Here is a 22,217-nt window from a genome sequence, read left to right as displayed (position 1 = left end):
AAATCCCCCACTCTAGGGAAAAGACCTTGCCATTCATCTTATCTATGCCCCTCATGATTTTATAAACCGCTACACTGTCAACCCTCAACCTCCTACACTCCAGTGAAAAAAAAGTACCAGCCTATTCAGCCTATTTTTATAATTCAAACCCTCCATCCCCAGCAACATCCTGGTAAATCTTTTCTGAACCCTTTCCAGTTTAGTGATATCCTTCGTATAACTGGACAATCAGAACTGCAGAGGAGGCCTCACCAATATCCTATACAACCTCAATTCCAACACACACACGTCTGAGCAATGAAGGCAAGCATGCTAAGACAATGCACATCTTTTCCACCTCAACCACTGCTGTTATTGGAACAATATCGCTGGTACATTGTTTGGATTGCAACCAAGCCAGTTTTGTTACACAATCATGCCTGTATTAAAACTTTGAATGTCCATTGGAAATTTTGACAGTGCTACTGCAAATCTTCTTTGAGGGAACACTACTACAGTCAAGTAAATGGGTAAGTATAGGCTGAAGAGAAGCTGGAGTGATTTTTAAAACAAGAGCCAAAATTTGAAGTTCAAATGATCAAAATAAAATTCCAGAAGAAACTTTGCAGCTAGATTTTGAAGGTTGAAGATAAAAATGCTGTCATTCACTGCCTCAATGTTAACAATAATTGGCATGCTGGCTCAGTGGTTAGTATTGCTGTCTTACAGTGCTAGGATCCTGGGTTTGATTCCAGCCTCAGGAAGTTGTCTGTGTGAAGTTTGCACATTCTCCCTGTGACTGTGTGTCTCTGGGTGCCTGGTTTCTCCCCTCGGTTCAAAGATGTGCAGGTTAGGTGAATTGGCCATGCTAAATTGCCCATTGTGTTCAGGGATGTGTCGATTAGGTGCATTAGACAGGGGAAGTATAGATAATAGGGATAGGCGAATAAGCCTGGTTGGGATACTCTTCGGAGGGTCGGAGTGGACTTGTTGGGCCAAATGGCCTGTTTCTACACTGTAGGGATTATTTGAGTAATTTCTAATCTGGTGTAACTACATCCTGCAATACTAAGAATTACTAAGTGCATGATCCGGGGCAAAAAGTAAAAGGTGCTTTATTTGGAGAAGTTTGAGATAAAGCCAGGATTCCCATATGCCTTAAAAACTGCTTTCTCAACCTGTTTTGCCACCTTAATTGATTTTTGGAAACATAGCCCCTCTGCTTGTGCAGCCTTTGCACTGTACCCAATATTCCTGACCATGTGGGAAATTGCCCAAGGCATGTCCTAGTACACAACAAGCAGGACCAATTCAACCCAGCCAAATACCACCCCATCAATCTACTCTCAGTCATCAATAAAACAATGGTGTCATCAACAGTGCCATCATGTACCAGGTCAACAGCAATAACCTTCTTCTGGACCTTAGTTTAGGTTGCGCCAAGGCCACTCAGCTCTTGATCTCAATTACAGCTTTGTTCCAAACATGGAATGCCAGAAATGAGGTGAGAATGACTACCCTTGACATCAAGGTCGCATTTGATTGATTGGGGCATCAAGGAATTTTAGCAAAATCAGATTCAGTGGGAATTCGGGGAAAATCTCCACTGGTGGGGTCAAACCTGGCCAAAAGAAAGATGATTATGGAGATACAGAGATTAGTCATCTCAAATTATCCCTGCAGGAGTTTCTGAGGGTAATATACTTGGCCCAACCATATTCAGCAGCTTCATCAATGACCTTCCTTCTATCATAAGGTCAGAAGGTGGGGATGTTTGCTGATGATTGCACAATGTTCAGATACTGAAGTTGTCCATGGTCAAATGCAGCAAGATCTGAGTAATATCCAGGCTTGGGCCTAAATGTGGCAAGTAATATTCGTATCACACAAGTACCGAGCAATGACCATCTTCAACAAGAGAGAATCTAACTAACACTCTTTGACATTCAATATCACCACCATCAAAGGATTCCCTGTGATCAACATCCTGAGTGTTCTTGTTGATCAGAAACTGAATTGGACTAGCCAAAATATATATGTGGTGGCTGCAAAAGCAGGTCAGAGGGTAGGAATCTTGCAGCAAGTAACTATCCTCCTGACTTTCCAAAGCCTCCTGCCTCCCATTTACAAGGTACACATCAGGACTGTGATGAATGCTCCCCTCTTGGCTGTACAAAGGCATCTGCTTGATTCAAACCACATCAGTAAACATTTACTATCTCTGCCACCACCACTCGGTAGTGGCAGTGTGTACGAGATGCACTGCAGAAACTCACAAGGCTCCTGAAAGAACACTTTCCAAATTTATGAACTACCGTCTAGAAGGACAAGGCCAACAGATATATGGGAGCACCACCACCTACCAATTCCCCTACAAGTAACTCACCATGGCGATTTAGAACTAAATTCCAATTCAGAGAGTCTCACAGCATAGAAAATGATTCCCTTTTGACCACAGTGTCAACGCCAACCAACAAACTGCACTAATCCCATTTCCTTCAATGTCAATAGGTCATAATCTTTGAATTCCCTTCCTAATGTCAATCTGCCTACTGGAAATAGACTTCAGTGATTTAAGATGACAATTCACAGCCATCTCCTTAAAAGCAACTAAGCATTGGTAATGAGTGCTCGCCCAGCCTGTATGTCCACATCCTGTGAGTGAAGTTTTGAAAAATTCACTCTTCCTCATTCTTCTATTGGAAACTTATCACTTCAAATATCTGTATATTAAATTTAACCTACATTTCCACTCATTCCATCTGCCAGTATCCTCGTTACAGTTCAAACTTCCATGTGTTGTGTTATCTGCATATTTTGAAATTGTGACCTGGGCACCCAAATCAAGGTTGTTAATATAGATAGGGAATGAAGTTATCCTCACACAATTTTCATCACTTTATTTCCTGTTACTCAGCCAAAATTATACTGGCGCTGTCTCTTTTGGTCTATGGGCCTCACCACTGCTGACAAGCATGCTACATGCCTTGTATCAGAATCCTTTTTAAATCACATTTATACCATTTCAACATGATTACCATCATCAACCTTCTTTGGTGTCTCATTTAGAGTCTTGATTATATTAGCTAAACATGATTTTGGCTTTCCTTAATTATTACACAGTTTTGCAAGTGACTGTTAACTATGCCCCATATTATTGTCTCTAAAAGTTTTCAATACCATCAAGGATAAAATGCCTGGCCTCTGGTTGCTGGATTTATTCCTGTATCATTTTTTGAATAAGGCTATAATATTCTCAATTCTTTAGCTCTCTGGTACCATCCATGTATCATAGAATCATAGATTCCCTACAGCATGGAAACAGGCTGTTTGTCCCATCGGATCCACACTGACCCTCCAAAGAGTATCCCTCCTATACTCTTCCTATCCACGTAACCCCACACTCCCCATAACAAATCCACTTAGCCTGCACATCCTTGGGCACTGGGCAATTTAGCATAGCCAGTCCACCTAATCAGCATGTCATTGGACTGTGCAAAGTAATGTGGAGGAAACCTATGCAAACACGTGGAGAATTACAGAATCATAGAATCCCTCCAGTGTGGAAACAGGCCATTCGGCCCAACAAGTCCAACACTGACCCTTCGAAGAACATCCCACTCTGACCCATTCCCCTACATTTCCCCTGACTAATGCACCTAACCTACACATCCCTGAACACTATGGGCAATTTTGCATAGCCAATTCACCCTAACCTGCACATCTTCGGACTATGGGAGGAAAGCGGAGCACCTGGAGAAAACCCAGGCAGACACTGGGAGAATGTGCAAACTCTGCACTGACCGTCGCCCGAAGCTGGGATCGAAAGTGGATCCCTGGCGCTGTGAAGCAGTAGAGCTAACCACTGAGCCACCATACTGCCCCTAAGATATGTATCTCAGGGGTTTTGGAAGTTTCTGGCTGAGAACTCCATAATTTTCTCCCCTTTTAATATTTCCTTTACAAATTTTAACACACAGAGTGCCTCAACCTTTCACTGATTTTGACAGCACCTCCATTCTTGGTAAAGGCAGATGTAAAGTACTAATTCAGTGCCTTAGCCTCCATGTGTAAATTCTCTTTATGGCCCAGTTGTGGCCCTGCTCCTCCTTTTACTATTTACATGGCTGTTGAAGACTTCTACTTTTCCTTTTAGGAGTTTCATACTCTGCCTTTTGCTTTCATTTTGTTTTAACTAACTATCTGAACTTTGTGTTGTGCCTGGTTCTTATTTGCTTCTTCAATCTGACATCCTTGATATGTATCATTTTCTACTACTTCATACACTTTCATCATTCAGAGAGCTATGTTTTTTTTTATCCTGTTGTGGAATGTGGGTGTCACTGGGAAGACATAGTGATATCGTGATAATATCACTAGGCTAGTAATCCAAATATTCAGGCTGATGCTCTGGGTACATGGATTCAAATGCTATGGTAATTGATGAAATTTAAGCAAGTGTTCATTATGGTATCCATGGTAAATATCAACAACTGTTTGAACAATCCTGTTTGGTTCCCTAATGTCCTTGCTTGGGAGAAATCTTTTCTGGGTTGGCCGATATGTGACTTCAAGTCCATAGCAATGTTATTCGCTCTTAATGTCTTCTGAAATGGGTGGCCCTCAGTTTCAGGGCAATTAAGCATGACACACTTTTCCTCCTCTGTTTCTCATGTCATTACTCACCCAATCTACAAAGGGATATTTCGAATTCCTGATGATAATTACGCTATTGTTTTTGTAGTTTTTCAGATTAGTTCTTTTATATCTTTCCCATTGTTTATGACCTTTTTGAATACACTTGGCACTGCCATAGTACTTCTATTGTTTCTTAGCTAAAATCAGATAGTTCTGGAGAAATTAAAGAACAGAATCTATAATATTCTCCTTGGACAAGCTGTCAGCCTTTTTCTTTACTTTCTATCTTGCCTGAATTAGGATTATTTCATATCCAGCCCTGCACTTTTTTGAGCCAAATGTCTGTAATTGCCACACACAGATGTTGCCAAACCTGCTGAGTTTCTCTAGCATTCTGTTTGTTTACAGCCGCAGTATTTTGCTTTTATTTCAGAATTCAATAATCTATTTAAATATATTGAATGGTATGGGTTTAATTGGCAGGCAAAACAAATTGTAGGATATGCAACTATTGTCATTTTTGCCTAGTTGTAGCACTTTTGCGTCTTATTCCAGAGGATTGTACATTTGAGTGGAGCTAGTTTAATTCTGCATTGCAATATTACCAGAGGTCCAGGTTTTCAAACCGAAGTTAAGATCTGACTAGTATCTGATGCATATATTAAATACCCCAAACTTTGAAGAAATGGGATTTTACATGCTGACAAATATTAGTTTCTCACGAGTTGCTGCCAGATAAATGAACTGAATATTTCCTGTTTCTATGATAACTGCTATCATTGTCTCAATATCATCTACTTCAGACTTACTAATTAGGTGAATTGATGTTAGAGTAAGTGATCGCCCTGAAGATTGGGATAAAATCAGAATTTAGCAGATTGGAATCACAGGACTAAAACAACCACAAAGGCTAAGAAAATTAACCTTGAGGGTGAATTGGCAAGGAATATAAAAACTGACAATAAGAACTCTTTAAAATATATACAGGTCGTTCTGCTATGACACGTATTTCGTCAATGTGAATTCGCTATAATGCATTGACGAATAGGGGATGCTGTTTCTAAAGCGTGAATTCTCAAAACATGTCTATAGTGTGACAGCATCACCAATACTTCAAGTGTTATTTTATTGCGTGATTCTTGTATAGTGGGAGGTTGCAGAGAAGCATGACTATCGCGCTATAGAAGAAATGAGTGTAAAACGAAGAGAGGGGTCAAAGTGAACAGAGCTCTTGGAAAATGAATCTGGAATGACAATTATGGGGAACAAGGAAATGGCAGAGGAGTAAAGCATATCTTTCATTTTTTCGGTGGAAGATACTTCAAACATTCCATTAATACTAAAGTATATGGGGGAGGAGTTATACCATCTCCATCACTCAAGAAGTAGTATTAGATAAACTAATGGGGCTAAAGGGAGATAAGTTCTTATGCACTGACTTCTTGGATCCTAGGATCCTAAAGGAAGTAGCTTCAGATCGTGGATGCATTGCTTGTAATTTTCCAATAATTCTGGGATTATGGTGAAGTAACAGGATTGGACTGCTAATGTAACACCCCTATTCCAAAAAGGTGACAAAAAGTGGGCAGCTGTAGTCCGACTAGCCTGGCATCTATTGGAAAAGTATTGGATTCAGTTATTAAAGAAGAAATAAGCATTTTGGAAAATCATAACTCAGTCAAGCAGATTCAGCATGGCTTTGTGAGAGGGAACGCATGTCTGACTATCTTATTAGAGTTTTCTTGAAGTCTCAACTGGAGTGGATTGAGTGGAATCAGTAGATGCGTTGGTATTTGGACTTCCAGAAGGCATTCGACAAGGTACCTCACAAAAGGTCAAATTCTAAGTTAAGAGCTCACAGTGTTGGAGGCAGTATATTGGCAGGGATAGAGAATTGACTAATGGGCAGTAAACAATGAGTGAGGATAAGAGTTTCTTTTTCAGGCTGGTGACCCCCCCCCCCCCCCGTGGTCAACAGGGATCCACAATTGTTTAAAGTATATACATTAGTAATTTGGAAGAAGGAAGTGAATGTACTGTAGCCAAATTTGCAGATGACATGAAAAGGTGGAAAGGCGTGTTGTGAGAAGAATGCAAACAGTTTAGAGAAGTATTGATAATTGGGCAATAAATTGGCAGATGGAGTATAGTATGGGAAAAAGTGAATTTGTTCACTTTGGAAAGTAAGACAAGAGAACAGAATATAATTTAAATGGAGGTAAACTAATACTAGGAGTTCTTGGGCATAAAGCACAGAAAGCTAGCAGACAGGTGCAGCTGGTAATCAGAGAGACTAATGGAATGTTAGCCTTTATTTCATGGGAGAGGTCTTGCTGGAACTGTACAAGGTGCTGGTGAAGAGAAGGTTCAGTAGACAAATGCTGGTGTTGATGGATTGTCTTAAGGACAAAGGCTAAACAGGTGAGACACTATTCATTTGAGTTTAGAAGAGTGAGAGGTGATCTCATTGAAACACAGGATTTCTGAAGGAGTTTGACAGTCAATGGTGAGAGGATGTTTCCCCTCATGAGGGAGTCTTAAGACCAGAGAGCATGGTTTCAGAATTAAGGGGAGCCAGATTAAGATTGAGATGAGGAAAATTTTCTTCTGAGGGTTGAGACTCTTTGAAACTTCCTTCCAGAGAGCTGTGGGGGCAGAGTCCTCGTGGGGTTTAGTTATGGATTTATGAGTTAAGCATTGGGTCTGTTAAATGCTTAGGAGTTAGACTATGAAATACGGTGTCTAACGTTTTCTGAGTACTTTCTAATTTCGTTCGTTTCCCCCCCCCCCCCCCAAAAAAAAACAAGTCTCCAGAATCTTTGAGGATTCTAGGCGTAAAGACATTGCCCAGTGAAAAATTGTGATATTTCCTTTGGAATAGGCTACGATAGTAATTACACATTGTAGGGTGCGCATGCACAGCTGCTATCTACGCTGGAATAACGGCTGTTCGATTAGCGAAAATAACCAGGACTATAATTTTACAAACCCCTAGGTGACCATGCCCAAAACAATGATCAGGGATTTACTGAAGTTGAAAATTTCACAATAAACAGTAGAAATTGGAAATTCTTCTTTCCTTCGGAAAAATAAACTATGCAAATAGATAACTTCAAAGTGATGTGCAAAGGCATTTTGGTAATTCTAAAGTATTTGCGAGGAGAAAGACATTTCTACCTTGACACTGCATATTAATAATCATAAAAATGCATTGCATGTCTGTTTATCCAAATAACAGTTTTAAGTGAATGAAAACGTTACCAAGTCGCAATAAATGTTCCAGAAAAAAGCCCTGTTTCTATTGCAAATTTATTTCAAAAGTATCAATCCGCAACCCATGTGATGAAAAGTACACGTGCCAGTAAACAGTACATGGGCGGGCTGTCAATCAGAGTGAACATTCTTTGCAGTTTGGGATTGCAATTGTTAGGTTTTTTTTAAAAGAGAAAGTTTCTCTCTCTGCAGTAACTAGCCCATTTCAATGTCTGGTAAGTGCAAGCCTATGTAAGCCAAGTTGCGGCTAGTTTCTTTTCAAACGACCTCCTGACGTGTATGAGCACACGTCCGAGACCGTTATTTCAGGTGAATGGAATATATGACACTTATGGGACCAAGATATATGCCGCACCAGAAACTGCAGAAGGTCACTTACCAAGCCATTGGCGATCAGTCTGGCTTCTGCAAGGTCGGCCTTTCTCTGTTTCAAATATGCTTCATGGGGTCAGACATGCAGCATTTTGTCGAATTGGTAATGGACCGTTAACTTTTTTTTCCTCGTGGCTTGTAGCTTCTTTCTCTTTTCTGCATTCTCAACAGGCATTATGCAAGTAAAATGTGATCGTGAAACTGTAACGGTGAGACCAGCTTTTTAAGATCCTTCATATATTTATGATGATTCTTAGCAATCCTTTGGAGGAGGGAGTGTGTTTTGTCGGCGTTTGCTAATTAGAAATGTATTTAAACATCGTGAACTACAAGGTGCATGGCAGATTGCAAGTGTATGCCTCAGTTGGTGCTGGTTTTCCCGCTCGCCGTGCAATAGCAAGTAGGATAGTAGGATTTTGTTTTAAAAATTAATAATCAAACTTTGAAGTGTGATTTAGTTTGCAACAAAGTCATAGGATTTTGGTTAATAGTAGCATTTTTATTTTGATTTTACTTTTTAAAAATCACCCTATTGAGAGATGTTATTACCACCTTTGGAGCAGATGGGACAAAAAAGGCAACCAACAGCATTTATCCAGTCAGTACAATGAAGGCCACGTGTTCGGGTTAGTTTTTTTAATGCTGGCCATCGAATGCCGTCAACTTTCTAGTTTAGTGTGTTTTATTAATTTTCTGTTGCATGGTATGTTTGCAACATGTACACGGAAATGCCGCAGATCCTCGCACAACTATCTGGAATAAACAGTGTAATGATGACCTTGAATCCATTGGTTCGCTAATGTCCTCGAGGGAAAGAAACTGCTATTCTAACTGGTCTGGCCAACATGTGACTCCAGACCCACAGCAATGTGGTTGACTCTAAACTGCATCTGGGCAATTAGGGATGGGCAATAAATGCTGCCTAGCCAGCGACACCTTCTTTCCTTAAAAGTTGTTAAAAATTCAGTTGGAATGATCAGAGTACTATATATTTTGTGGCATGGTGATAGTATACCTGCCTCTGAGTCACAAAGGTCAGGTTCAAACATTTGCACCAGAGACACAAGTTAGGTTGTATAAAGAGACCTTTGAGCGCAGATTCATAGTCCCTTGAAAATTGAGTCCCAGGTAAATAGGGATATTGTAGAAAGCAGTTGGTATGCTTGCCTTTATTGGTCTGTGCATTGAGTAGTCATGTTGTGGCAGTACAGAACATTGCTTTGGCCACTTTTGGAATGCTGCTTTCAGTTCTGGTCTCCTTCCTATTTGAAGAATGTTGTGAAACTTGAAAGTGTTCAGAAAAGATGAGCAAGGATGTTGCCAGGCTTGGAGGATTTGAGCTATAGGGAGAGGCTGAGTAAGCTGGGGATATTTTCCTTGGTGTGTTGGAAGCGGAGGGGTGATCTGATTAAGGTTTATAAAATCATCAGGTGCATAGTTAGGGTGAATAGCCAAGGTTTTGTCTCTGGGGTGGGGGAGTCCAAAACTAGAGGGCGTAGAATTAAAGTGAGAGGGGCAAGATTTAAAAGGGACCTAAGGAGCAGCTTTTTCATTTAGAGCATGATGCGCGTATAGAATTGAGCTATCAGGGGAAGTGGTGGAGACTGATATAAGTACAACATTTACAAGGTATCTGGATGGGTAACTGAATAGGAAGGGTTTAGATGGATTTGGGTCAAATGTTGGTAAATGGGACTGGATTAATTTAGCATATCTGGTTGGCATGGATGAATTGGATCGGAGGGTCTTCTTCCATGCTGTACAGCTCTATGACTCTATAGCTTGGACTTGTGAATGGACAATCATGTTAGAAAGGCGAAAGTGAGTACTGCAGATGCTGGAGATTAGAGTCAAGAGTGTGGTACTGGAAAAGCACAGCAGGTCAGGCAGCATCCGAGGAGCAGGAAAATTATGTTCGAAACCCTGTTGGAGTTTTTTTTCATGGCTGTTACTGACAGAATTGGTCTGTCAACATAATATGCCTGGTTTTCTAGAAAACTTTTGTCCCTCTCAGGAACTTGTGCCCTATTCAGTAAAATTAAAGCACATGGGTTAGGAGGTAATGTACTAGAATAGATTTAAGATTAACCACAGACTGTTCGTGGAATAAAAAGCCCTTTCTTGCATTGGTAAACCTGTGACTAGTGAGTTACAGAAAATGCCCGCCTTCCAAATGCCCACAAGACATATCAATGATTTGGATTTGGGGATCATATGTAAGCTCAGACGACACAAAGGTAGATGGGGATATGAGCTGTGTTTAAAATGTAAAGTAACTTCAAGATGATTTAGCGATTTCCTGAATGGACAGATACAGTATGAAGTGGAAAAATGTGGGGCATCTGGATGTCCTCAACAATAAATCACTGAAGATAATATATAGACGCAGCAAGCAGTGAGAAATGTTTGTGGAATGACAGCCATTACTGCAAGAGAATTGAGGTACAGGAGTAGCAAAGTCATGCTTCAATTATATAGAATCTTGGATTGGACCACATTAGAAGCACTGTGTTCATTTGTTTGGTTCCCTTAACCTTGCCACAGAGAGTGTCCAGTGAAGGTTCACCAGCCTAATTACTGAGATGATGATATAGAGCAAAGAAGAGCGATTGGGGAAATAGGGGCTGTATTCTCGCAAGATTCAAAGAATGAGCGGTGATCTGATTGAGTTCTGCAAAACATTTACAGGGATATAAAGGGTAAATGCAGGTAGTCTAAACCACCAGACGCAATAAGGCAAAGGATTGTTTATTCAGAATGTTGTGCATCTTTGGAATCCTCTCCTCAAGTAGAAGCTCAGTCAATCAGCATGTTTAACATACAGGACAGATTTCATAATATGGCTCTTGAAAGGATATGGCAATAATGTGGAGAAAAAGACATGGAAGTGTATGATTGGCTATGGTGGGCTAACTTAGGAGGCTGAATGGCCTGCTCCTACTCTTGTGCTGCTAAGCAGTTCCTACCATGAACTTCCCAGGATTGCCGTTGACCAGAAGCCAAGCTGAGCCAGCCATATAAATACAGCCTTCAAGAACAGATCAAATTGGGAATTCTTGACAATAACAGACTATTTTTCGGCCTCCTCTCTTTGTTCCTTACGAGTTTCCAACATCTGACTAAAATTTCTTTATATAGAAATCATCAAATTGTGCAAACAAGCCATTTGGCCCAATAAGTCCGCTCTGACACTCCGCAGAGTAACCAACCCAGACCCCTTCCTCTTATTCTACATTTACCCCTAACTAATGCACCTAACCTACACATCGCTGTGACATTATGTGCAATTTAGCATGGCCAATTCACCTAACCTGCACATCTTTGGACTGCGGGAGGAAACCAGTCTGGAACTGAACCCAGGTCCCTGGTGCGGTGAGGCAGCAGTGCTAACCATTGAGTTACTGTGCTGCACTAAATTTTAACAGTATTTCAGCTAATACCCCTGTGACATTTCCAATTTCAGATTTCATTGTTGCAAGATCTTGTTGAGCTTGGCCCGCCATAGCTGATCATACACTTCAATGGTTTTTTTCCCTTCACTGTTGCCGCATCCTTTTAAGATTACTATTGTGAAATCTGTCAATCTGTATATTAAACATGCTGAATGACCAAGCGTCTACTTGGGGAGAGGATTTCAAAGATGCACAACATAACTTAAATTTATCTGCTCTTATTTTAAGATGACAATTTCAAATAGTCTGCTGTTATATCCTCCACTTCCAAAAAAAACACTGAACAAAATTCAAAGCCATCTTCAAATTCCATGCAGTGAACTTCACAAAAAAAATTGTTTTATGTCCAGAACCACTATGTACTCATTTCTTTAAAAAGATAGATACAGCCCTCTTAAATTTAGTGGATTCAAACTCTGGATGATTGATGGCAATTGTTAAAATCCCAGCTGATTTTATTACTGAACAAGCCACATCCCAGACTGAAGCGTGCTTGATGGTCTTGTTTTTAACTTAATGAACTAGTTTTGCACTGAAACACAAGCACACAATGCTGCCTATCTGGTTTTAATGATAAAGCAGAGGTTTATTCTGCGAACAGCAAAAAAGCTAGTTATAATAACACAAAGTGAAAGATTTCTCAACATCCAGTAAAATGCAATAGCTTCTATCCCAGCAGCATCATGTTAACAGTGCTCAAAACAGCAGAGAAAGTGTACTTCTCTCTCTCATGTATAAGTTTAATTTAACTGTTTGTTTCTATTCTGAGTCTTAAGAATTTGATCATCTCTCCCTTGATTAGTTTCACAATTCTGTTTAGACTTTCTCAGCTTAAAATACCCCTCCAGGATTTTGGCTAAGCACACCTGGATTGGAACTTACAAACTAAAACACTTACACTGAGATAAACTGTTTTCTAACGTCCCTGAACTAACTACTTTTTCCTAGGAGCGACTGTTCGTATGTATAACTTCAACTAGGAGTTTTTTAAAACTGAAACAAAACGGTTTCCAGGCTATTATGTTTTCCCTAAGCAAAGATAAATCAGTTTCTGAATCTTTTAACTGAAAACATGCTCATACTGTTCAATGTTTCATCTGTCCACTCATAAATGTAGACAAGTTTAATTACTGCTCCAGGCAGTCCACACTCTAACTGGTTTAAAAAAAAACAGATTTAGAAATATTGACAAATTTATTGTTAAACTTTGTCATAGACACAGACCAAAACCCACATGGCACTAATTTGAGCTCCAAACTCTTAAAATCAATTATCTTCATATATATATGTAGATCACCCATCTTGTATAGCACTGTTGACACCACTAGATGAAGGAACTGAGGACATTGTTGTTAAGTTTGCAGATGACGCAAAGATAATTGGAAGGACAGGTAATGGAGAAGCTGCTGAAGGATTTGGGCAGGCTTGGAGAGTGGGCAAAGAAGTGGCTGGTGGAATATGATGTGGCAAAGAGTGACATTCTACCACTTTGTTAGGAAGAATAGAGGCATAGACTATCTCCTAAACAGAGAAAGTCTCCAAAAAAAAGCTTGGTTGGGGGTGGGGAGCACAAAGGCTCATTGATTAGCATTGCAATCTCACAGCTCCAGTTTCCTTCCACAGTCTGAAGATGTGCAAGCTGTGTGGATTGGCAATGTTAAATTGCCCATAGTGCCCAGAGATGTGCAGACTAAGTGGATTAATCATGGGAAATGGGTAGGGGATTGGGTCTGGTGGTATGCTCTTTGGAGGGTTGTATGGTCTCAATGGGGCCTACTTCCACACTGTAGGAATTCTATGATTCTAAACCTGAAGCACAAAGGGACTTGGGAGTCCTAGTTCAGGATTCTTTTAAGGATAACAAGGCAAATGCAATGTAAAGATTCATTTTGAGAGGACGAGAATAGAAGAGCAGAAAAGTACTGCTGAAGCTGTACAAGACTGGTTAGACCACCTTTGGAATATTGTGAGCGGTTTTGGTCCCCATATCTAAGCAAGGATGTGCTGGTGTTGGAGGGGGTACAATCGGGGATGTTATATGAGGAATGGTTGAGGACACTGAATCTGAATTTGACGGAGTTTAAGATGATGAGGGCAGATCTGATTGAAACTTACAGAATACGGAGTGACCTGGATAGAATGGACATGAATAAGATGTTTCCACTAGTAGGAGAGACTAAAACCTGAAGGCACAGCTTCATAGTAAAGGGGCAATTTTTTGAACTGAGATGAGGTATTTTTCAGCCAAAGGGTAGTGAATCTATGGAACTCATTGTCGCAGGATGCTGTGGAGGCTTAGTCATTGAGTGTATTTGCGACAGAGATAGATAAGTTCTCAGTGTGGGGATCAAGGGTAATGAGACAACGAAATAGAATGGGGTTGAGAAACATATCAGCCATGATTGAATGGTGGAGCAGACCCGTTGGACTGAAAGGCCTGATTCTACTCCTATGTCTTATGATTTAGTACCTGATGAGTTTATGTCCAGAGAAAGCATTTGAACAGGCACGCATGTTTGGTAATTTTGCAAAACATAGGCAGCTAAAAGACACTGATCTTGTTTGCTGTCCTTATCAATGTTTTTCACTGTAAATTAAGCCAATTTGCTTGGAATTGCCGGTGATTTTAGTGCATTTTTAGTTTTAGGCTTTTGCAGATGTGGCCTGTTTAACACCATTTCCGTTTTAATTGATAATTTTCTCTTTGCACTGCAGAACTTCTGATTCAGGTCAGGTGGCCTTGAATTCAAGCTTTAAGGTAAAGGGAGGAAGTTATACAATGATATAAGGCCTAGCTAGGCCAGCTGAGCTGTGTACTGTTCTGAATATGGCATTTTAAAATTGCAGTGCTGGTGTTGGAAGAAATGCAGCACAAAGTTACTAAGATGTTACCAGGACATTCTATTAATTTGTAGAGGAATTATACAAGATACAAAATTATTTACTGGTAGTATTTAATAATTGTCAGTGGTGATTTGACAGTTTGTTGGAATTTGTTTGAATGGAGAGAAACCTGTTCTATTGGAGGTTGAGTATAGGATGAGACATAATCTTTAAAATCTGAGGCAGGCCATTCATGAGAGAAATTGGAAGTCACTTATTCATATAAAGGCTGCTAGAAATTCTAAACTAAAAACACAATTCAAACTCAACACTGACTTTGAATCTGAGATTGACTTTTGCTTCATAAGGATATAAAAGTATATAATGTTGGTTGGTTGGATAAACATATAGATCAGCTGTGGTCTGTGAATGGTGGATCAGGCTGATCTCCTTATTCCAGAGACTTGGGTGAATAATCTTGGTGTGGCATTGTTGTGCAATCCTGCAGAACTGCTGCAGTTGCCTAAGGTGCTGTCTTTCAGATGAGATTCTATCTACCTGTTCAGGTGAATGTAGAAGATCCATGACACTATTTGAGCCAGAAAAGGAACCTAGTGTTTTGGGGGCAATATTTTTCTGCAGCCGTCACTCAAATAAATTATCTGGTCATTATGTTATTGCTGTCTGTGGGAACTGAAGTGAATAAATTGGATACTGATTTGATTTGATTTATTATTGTCAAGTGTAGCGAGATACAGGTGTCGTCGTCCCCCGTATCCATGGGTAATACGTTTGAAGACCAACCGTGGATGCCTGAAACCACAGATAGTAGCGAACCCTATCATTTAAATGGGAAATTTACCTCCCTGGCAGCCCCCAGTCCTTATTTCTGGAATGTTCCATGTAAAATTTTCAGGCCGTAGTAAACAGCGGGAACCAAATCCGTGGATACGGGAGTTCTATTGTACAATGAAAAGCTTGTAAACAACGAATGCAGAAATCTAGTGTTACAGCTGCAGAAGAGGTGCAGAGAAAGATCAACTTTAATATACGAGAGGTCAATTCAAAACAATGGGAATGAGCTGTTCTTGAATCTGCCTGATGGAAGAGGGTGGAAGAGAATTTAACCAGGGTAGGAAGAGTCTTTGATTTTGTTAGTTTCCCAAGGCAGTGGGAAGTACAGATGGAGTCAATGGATAGAAGAATGTGTTACAATATTTACTGTGTTACTATATTACAATAGTGACTGCATCTCAAAAAACAAAAGACACTGTTTTAAAAGAAAACATATTTTCAACTTCTCTTTGAATGTTGTCTTTCTGTTTCAGTGAGAAAGAAAGAAATATCAGCAAAGGAAACTCTGCCAAAGAAACCTGACTACTATAAGAAACGTTTTCCTTGCCATGGATTTGAAGAGGATCTTCTACAAGATAATCCTGTGGATGTATGTACCAGGAGCCAGAGGATTGTCAGACCACCACCAAAGTGGTGGATAGTACAGCATGCTGAAAACCATCCACAAAACATATTGAAGGCAGACTATTTGACAGATTTAGATGGCAGTTTACAAGATCAGATGGTAAAACCTTTAACATCACAAATGAAGAAGAAGAAAAAGAAGATGGGTTTGAAAATAAGATGTTCACGTGCACAAACAAAGAAGAATATCATACACGATTCAGAGGTGCAAAATGTCAATGAAGATGTTTCTGAATGTGATGTTTCTCCAGCCAGTTCACCACATCGCCGTTCAAAGCACACAGCTCAAACACGAGCAGCTAATAAATGTGGCAACAGTTCAGTTAGGTCACCAAATCACTGGTCAAAATGCACAGGGCAGCAGGAAATATCTAATAATTCAAGTGGGCCGTCATATCACCAGTCAAAACCCTCAGGGTACCAACCCATAGCCAATCAGCAGGACAATGGTTCTGATAATATGCCAATTAAGAAGCAAAGTAGAAAACAAAAGTATTCTTCTGTGCCATCTGTACCAAAAAAACGATTGTTTTCTGAGGTTGAAGAAGATAAAAAGGGAAAACCCTTAGACATGCATCTGCTGAACAAACGAAAATCTACATGGAAATCAAAAATTCATGATTTTGATGTGCAGAATGAAAAGGAAATTGAAGAGGGAGAGGAGGACTGTAGTCCACTTAGAAAACCAGACTATGTTTGTACAACTTCAAGGAAAACTAAGAACGGTACTCCTGTATCATCAAAGCCATCATCACAGAAATCCTCTCAAGAATCTGTAGCACCCTTTACTGAAGCTTATATTGACAAAAAGATTCCACAAAGACACCTTGACAATTGCAAGTCTCCAGGTAACCAAAGCCAGGTTCTAACAAGCGCAAGAAGGTCTGTCACCAAGCCTGTTGATGAATTTGCAACCAGGCCCCAGGTATCTGCTGGTACTCCACACCAGGCTGTAATGAGTTCCAGAAAGTATAGCTCAACAAAGTGCCAAGATAAAACTGCTTCCCCTCAGCATTCTGAACAACCAGCAGATATGAGTGAGGAAGATGACAGACCAGAACCTTGTACTTCTGTGCGAAACAAAAGAACTGTAAGGCAAAGATTTCCTCACAATAATTTGTAAGTAGGCAAACATGTTCAGTTCTTGAATATTATAATGAATGTGCTTTAATTGTAGCTTTCAATTATTCTGCTTGAAGTTATTATCTATCATTTTGCTCAGAATTTAAAAAAAAACTATTTTGTGAGTTGGTGAATATTAATCTTCAGTGCTTCAATATATATCGCCAGTTCGTTAGAAAAATTATGGCAATTTATAATACCGTATTTCCCCACCAACTCGCTAGTATTGATCCATTTATATTCAAAGCACCTAATAAATTTTAAATGTAAAATAATACAGATACCCAAGGTTACTCCAGGAGATGAGGGAAGAGATTGCTGCGCCTTTGGCGATGATCTTTGCGCTCTCACTGTCCACTGGAGTAGTGCCAGATGATTGGAGGGTGGCAATGTTATTCCCTTGTTCAAAAAAGGGAATAGGGATAATCCTGAGAATTACAGACCAGTCAGTCTTATGCCAGTGGTGGGCAAAGTATTGAAAAGAATTATGAGAGACAGGATTTATGATGACTTGGAAAACCATGGTTTGATTAGAGATAGTTAGCATTGCTTTGTGAAGGTAGGTCATGCGCCTCAAGCCTTATTGAATTCTTTGAGGATGTGACAAAACATGTTGGTGAAGGTGGAACCTCGATTATCCGAATATTGAATTATCTGAAGGAGATCGTGAGGTCCCGACAGAAACATTACATCAAAGACATGTTTCCAACACTGATCGCGTCTTTTGTTTACAGTGATAAAAATTGCACTCAATGCTGCCGAGAACAGTCTTGGACTAATGGGAGCTGGGGGGGCGGGGGATTGCGTGCAGTGTGCTGCTGCCTCGTCTGAGCAGGGAGCAAACTTTATAGAAAACTCCGAGCCACTAGAGGAAAGGCAATTTGAATCGATTAACCGAATAATCAATTATCCGAGCAAAATAGTGCCCGCCCATCTCGTTCATATAATCGATATTCCTCTGTACTTTGATTATGGCAAGGTCTTTAATAAGGTTCCCCATAGTAGGCTCATTCAGAAAGTAAGGAGGTATTGGATACAGGGAAATCTGGCTATCCAGATAGAGAATTGGCTGGCTTATAGGAGACAGAGAGTGGTGGTAGATGGAAAATATTCAGCCTGGAGCTCAGTAATCAGTGGTGTTCTGCAGGGATTGGTTCTGAAACCTCTCCTCTTTGTGATTTTTATAAATGACTTGGACAAGAAAGTGGAAGGGCGGGTTAGTAATTTTGCCAATGACACGAAGGTTGGTGGAGTTGTGGATAGTGTGGAGGGCTGTTGTAGGTTGGGATTGGTTCTGAAACCTCTCCTCTTTGTGATTTTTATAAATGACTTGGACAAGAAAGTGGAAGGGTGGGTTAGTAATTTTGCCAATGACACGAAGGTTGGTGGAGTTGTGGATAGTGTGGTAGGTTGCAACGAGACATTGACAGGATGCAGAACTGGACTGATAAGTAGCAGATGGAGTTCACCATGGAAAAGTGTGAAGTAATTCACTTTGCCAAGTCGAATTTGAATGCAGAATACAGGGTTAAAGGCAGGATTCTTGGCAATGTGGAGGAACAGAGAGATCTTGGGATCCATGTCCACAGATCCCTCAAAGTTGCCACTCAAGTTGATATGGTTGTTAAGAAGGTATCTGGTGTGTTGGCTGCCATTAGCAGGGACATTTGGTTGGACCACACTTGGAATATTGTGTTCAGTTCTGGTTGTCTCATTGTAGGAAAGATGTGGAAGCATCAGAGAGTGCAGAGGAGATTTGCAAGGATGCTGCCTGGACTGGAGGGTGTATCTTATGAAGAAAGGTTGAGGAAGCTAGGGCTTTTCTAATTGCAGTGAAGAAGGATGGGAGGTGACTTGATAGATGTGTACAAGCTGTTGAGAGGCATAGATAGTATGCATAGCTAGAGGTGACTTCCCATGGTGAAAAAGTCTACCAGGAGGCGGCATAATTGTAAGGTAATAGGAAGAAGGTTAAGGGGAGATGTCAGAAGTAGGTTCTTTACACAGATCGTGATGGGTACGTGGAATGCACCGCCAGCAGTGGTAGTAAAATCAGATGCATTAGGGACATTTAAGCGTCTCTTGGATTGGCACATGGAAGATAGTACAACGAAGGGTATATAGTTTAGTGTGATCTTAGAGTAGGATAAAAGGTCGGCACACTATCAGGTCCGAAGGGCCTGTACTGTGCTATGTTCTATCATGAATGCTCTTAAATGCTTTCTCATGGAAGAAATGACTTTTTTTTGCCTGTCTTGTTTTGCACACTTTTTTCAGGATTACATTAGCAGTTTTAAACATGAGATAGCTGTACTGTTTTAATAAAAGTACAAATAGTACTGCAAAAGTTTTGGGGATCTTGTGCTAATTACATTTATGTTTTTGTATATTACTTGTGTTTATGGGAAATCGGTGATGACTGTGCATTGTTAGATGGTGTTTCAGAAAAGAATTCTTACATGTAGGCTGATTTGAGTTTTAACACTGGCAAACAGGTGAAGTTAAAACTATATATATGCATTATTTAATGTTTTACCAGAAAGACAATTTGCTTATTTTCAGTTAAGTATTTGAGAATAACAAGTTGAAGGATTCTTTTTATTTTTAGGCCTGTTTTTAATAAGAGTGGGCCAGGGTCATGTGTGAATTATGAAGAGGAGTCATTTGATCCAGGTGATGAAGAAGATTTTGAACATGGAGAAATAATGGGTAGGAGTAAAAATATTCTGTGAAAAATATATGTTGGTTTAAATGTTAGAAGTAGCACAAAGAATGTAAACATTCTTTCAAAGTAATTTAAGTCATTATGTTACATTTTTGTTTAAATGAGCATTAGCTCCTCTTGCCTGCTGCTGTCTTGTCGAAAAGCTGATTATTTATGTATTGGTAGATTATTTCAATGTTTATTGGTTGTTGAGTAAAGAGGGAAAAGTATGTTATAGCTCAACCTGAATTTGACCTCATCTGATTTTCACTCGAGTTATTTTTCCAACAAGAATTGTGTCCAGATTATTTTTCCTCATTATTTGGAGAAGTAGAGGTTGTTGTAATGATCTCTACTACTATCTTACCTCATATCTAAATCTAAACACTGTCTGTAGAACTTGCTTCTACTTGGCACTTTTAACTTAGTGCCAAAGTTTCCTTTTTCCTTTGTCACTACCAGGTTTCTTGGCTAATACTTTGTTGCACCTTCATGTTGTCCTCTATTGCTTATGTCAGCTAGGTGTGGTTCTGTTAGTCAATGCCTTTCCAGCTCACAAGTTGAATCAAACTGATTTTTCCCAGTGATGGAAGTAATGGTTATACTCTTCAAAAGCACAAGTAGCTTTCAAAAGTGTGATCTGCACAAGGAGATCTGTAGTAGTTGCTTGAGAAATATTTTGGATTCCTTCTCTAAACTTGTGTTCACTTGTGTACAAGTGTACTTGAAGCCAAAAGATCCAATTTGCCTATCAAAATAAAATGCATTCACTGGGTGTAATAAGAGTACTACCACCATGATCCAAACACCTTAGGTTGTATGAATAGCAGAAAGGTAGGAAGAAACCTCTTCAGTTACTTACTTGTGGCCTCTAGTTCTGAATGAAACTGTCAATAGAGGATTTGGTCAACCCTGTTGAGTAGCATCCAGTTGATATCAGAAGTTAATTGGTTTCAAAGGGAGAAAGATTACAGGGACGTTTCTCTGTAAGCTCTTCATTCATCCTTTTCTTTCTTTTAGACTTTGGTGATGCCAGTGATGATGACAGTTATACAAAAGAGAGCACCACTGAGGAAAATGGTCAGTTTATCATAGGTTTAAAGCCTGTATTCTATTGTAAAGCAGATATCATTGAGTCACTGGTGTTAGTATAATTATTTTGACTTAATTGTAAGCATTCTTGTCTCTTAATTAGAAGGCTGTTGGTTCATCCCCACTCTAGGTCTTAACTGATCTCTGACATAACTGCACGTCCTTAAGTACCTCTATGTAACACAGTTCACTCAATCTCTACATTAAAATTAACATTGCAAATGGTAATTGAGGCTAAATCAGAAAAAGTTGAAAGTTTGAACCACCCTTTGGCCAAAGTGTTTCCAAACTGCACTAATGAAAGGCTATGTTCCTTAGTCTTAAACTCACTAGCCAGTATTTCTCTACACTGACATTCCTGTTAATGTATTGAAAATTTAAATCAAATCCCTGCTCAATTATCTAAATGCCAACTATCTAGTGTGTAAAATATCTCCCTGATATTGTAAATTTGCACTCCAGGTATCATTCAAGTAAATTTCTTTCCTTCATAGCAAATACAGCAAACTTTGTTTTAACTGACACTCTTAATAAGTCGTGATCAAATACCGTGATCTACTGTGATGTCTGAGTCTTTATGCTGTAAATAAAGTACAGGTAGACAATCCTTTATCGAAACCCTCAGGACCAGCTTCTTTTGGATTTCGGAATTTTTCAGATAAAGGATTAAATAACATTTTTGTAGTAAAATTGAAAAGAAAATTCCTGAACAGCAGACCCACCTGTGATTACTATGAGCACTGAGACAGAATTGGCACCTGCCAGTGCTGGGCCACACCGCTACATCACATCTGAGTGACGTGGGTTGAGTGGGTGTGGAGTTGCATTAACCGCATGTCAAGCAAACTTGTTAATGAGAAAAGAACTTCAGGAAAAAATTTTGGAGCTCTTCAGATTTCTGGTAAAGGATTGTCTAATGATGTGTACAGCCCTTCCGTTATGTTTCTGTTACTTAGTATGCTTTTACATAGACTTTTTTGAGCGATGTTACGGCGGGAAAGGAAGAAGCGGAGGGCTTCCCCGGTCCCCAACGCCTTATCCCCACCATGGACATCCAGTCCCTGTGCACCTCCATCCCCCATCACGAAGGACTCAAAGCCCTCTGCTTCTTCCTTTCCCGCTGTACCAACCAGTACCCTTCCACTGACACCCTCCTTCGATTGACTGAATTGGTCCTCACCCTGAACAACTTCTCTTTCCAATCCTCCCACTTCCTCCAAACAAAAGGAGTAGCCATGGGCACCCGCATAGGCCCAAGCTATGCCTGCCTCTTCGGAGGATAT

At 39.9% G+C, this 22,217-nt stretch overlaps 1 protein-coding gene across 1 annotated transcript in view; it reads left to right on the top strand.

The window, feature by feature from the left end:
• Positions 1-22,217, top strand: part of LOC122565174 — a 99,977-nt gene that overhangs the window by 58,704 nt on the left and 19,056 nt on the right. The window contains exons 13-15 of the mRNA XM_043720881.1: positions 15,866-17,135; positions 19,747-19,847; positions 20,863-20,922. Coding sequence (XP_043576816.1) covers positions 15,866-17,135; positions 19,747-19,847; positions 20,863-20,922 — 1,431 coding nt within the window. The remainder of the gene's footprint in view (positions 1-15,865; positions 17,136-19,746; positions 19,848-20,862; positions 20,923-22,217) is intronic.

This window comes from Chiloscyllium plagiosum, chromosome 2 (genome assembly GCF_004010195.1).
Source record: "Chiloscyllium plagiosum isolate BGI_BamShark_2017 chromosome 2, ASM401019v2, whole genome shotgun sequence".
NCBI lineage: Eukaryota > Metazoa > Chordata > Chondrichthyes > Orectolobiformes > Hemiscylliidae > Chiloscyllium > Chiloscyllium plagiosum.
Note: the sequence above shows the minus strand (reverse complement) of the source record. Positions and strands in the feature narration are given on the sequence as shown.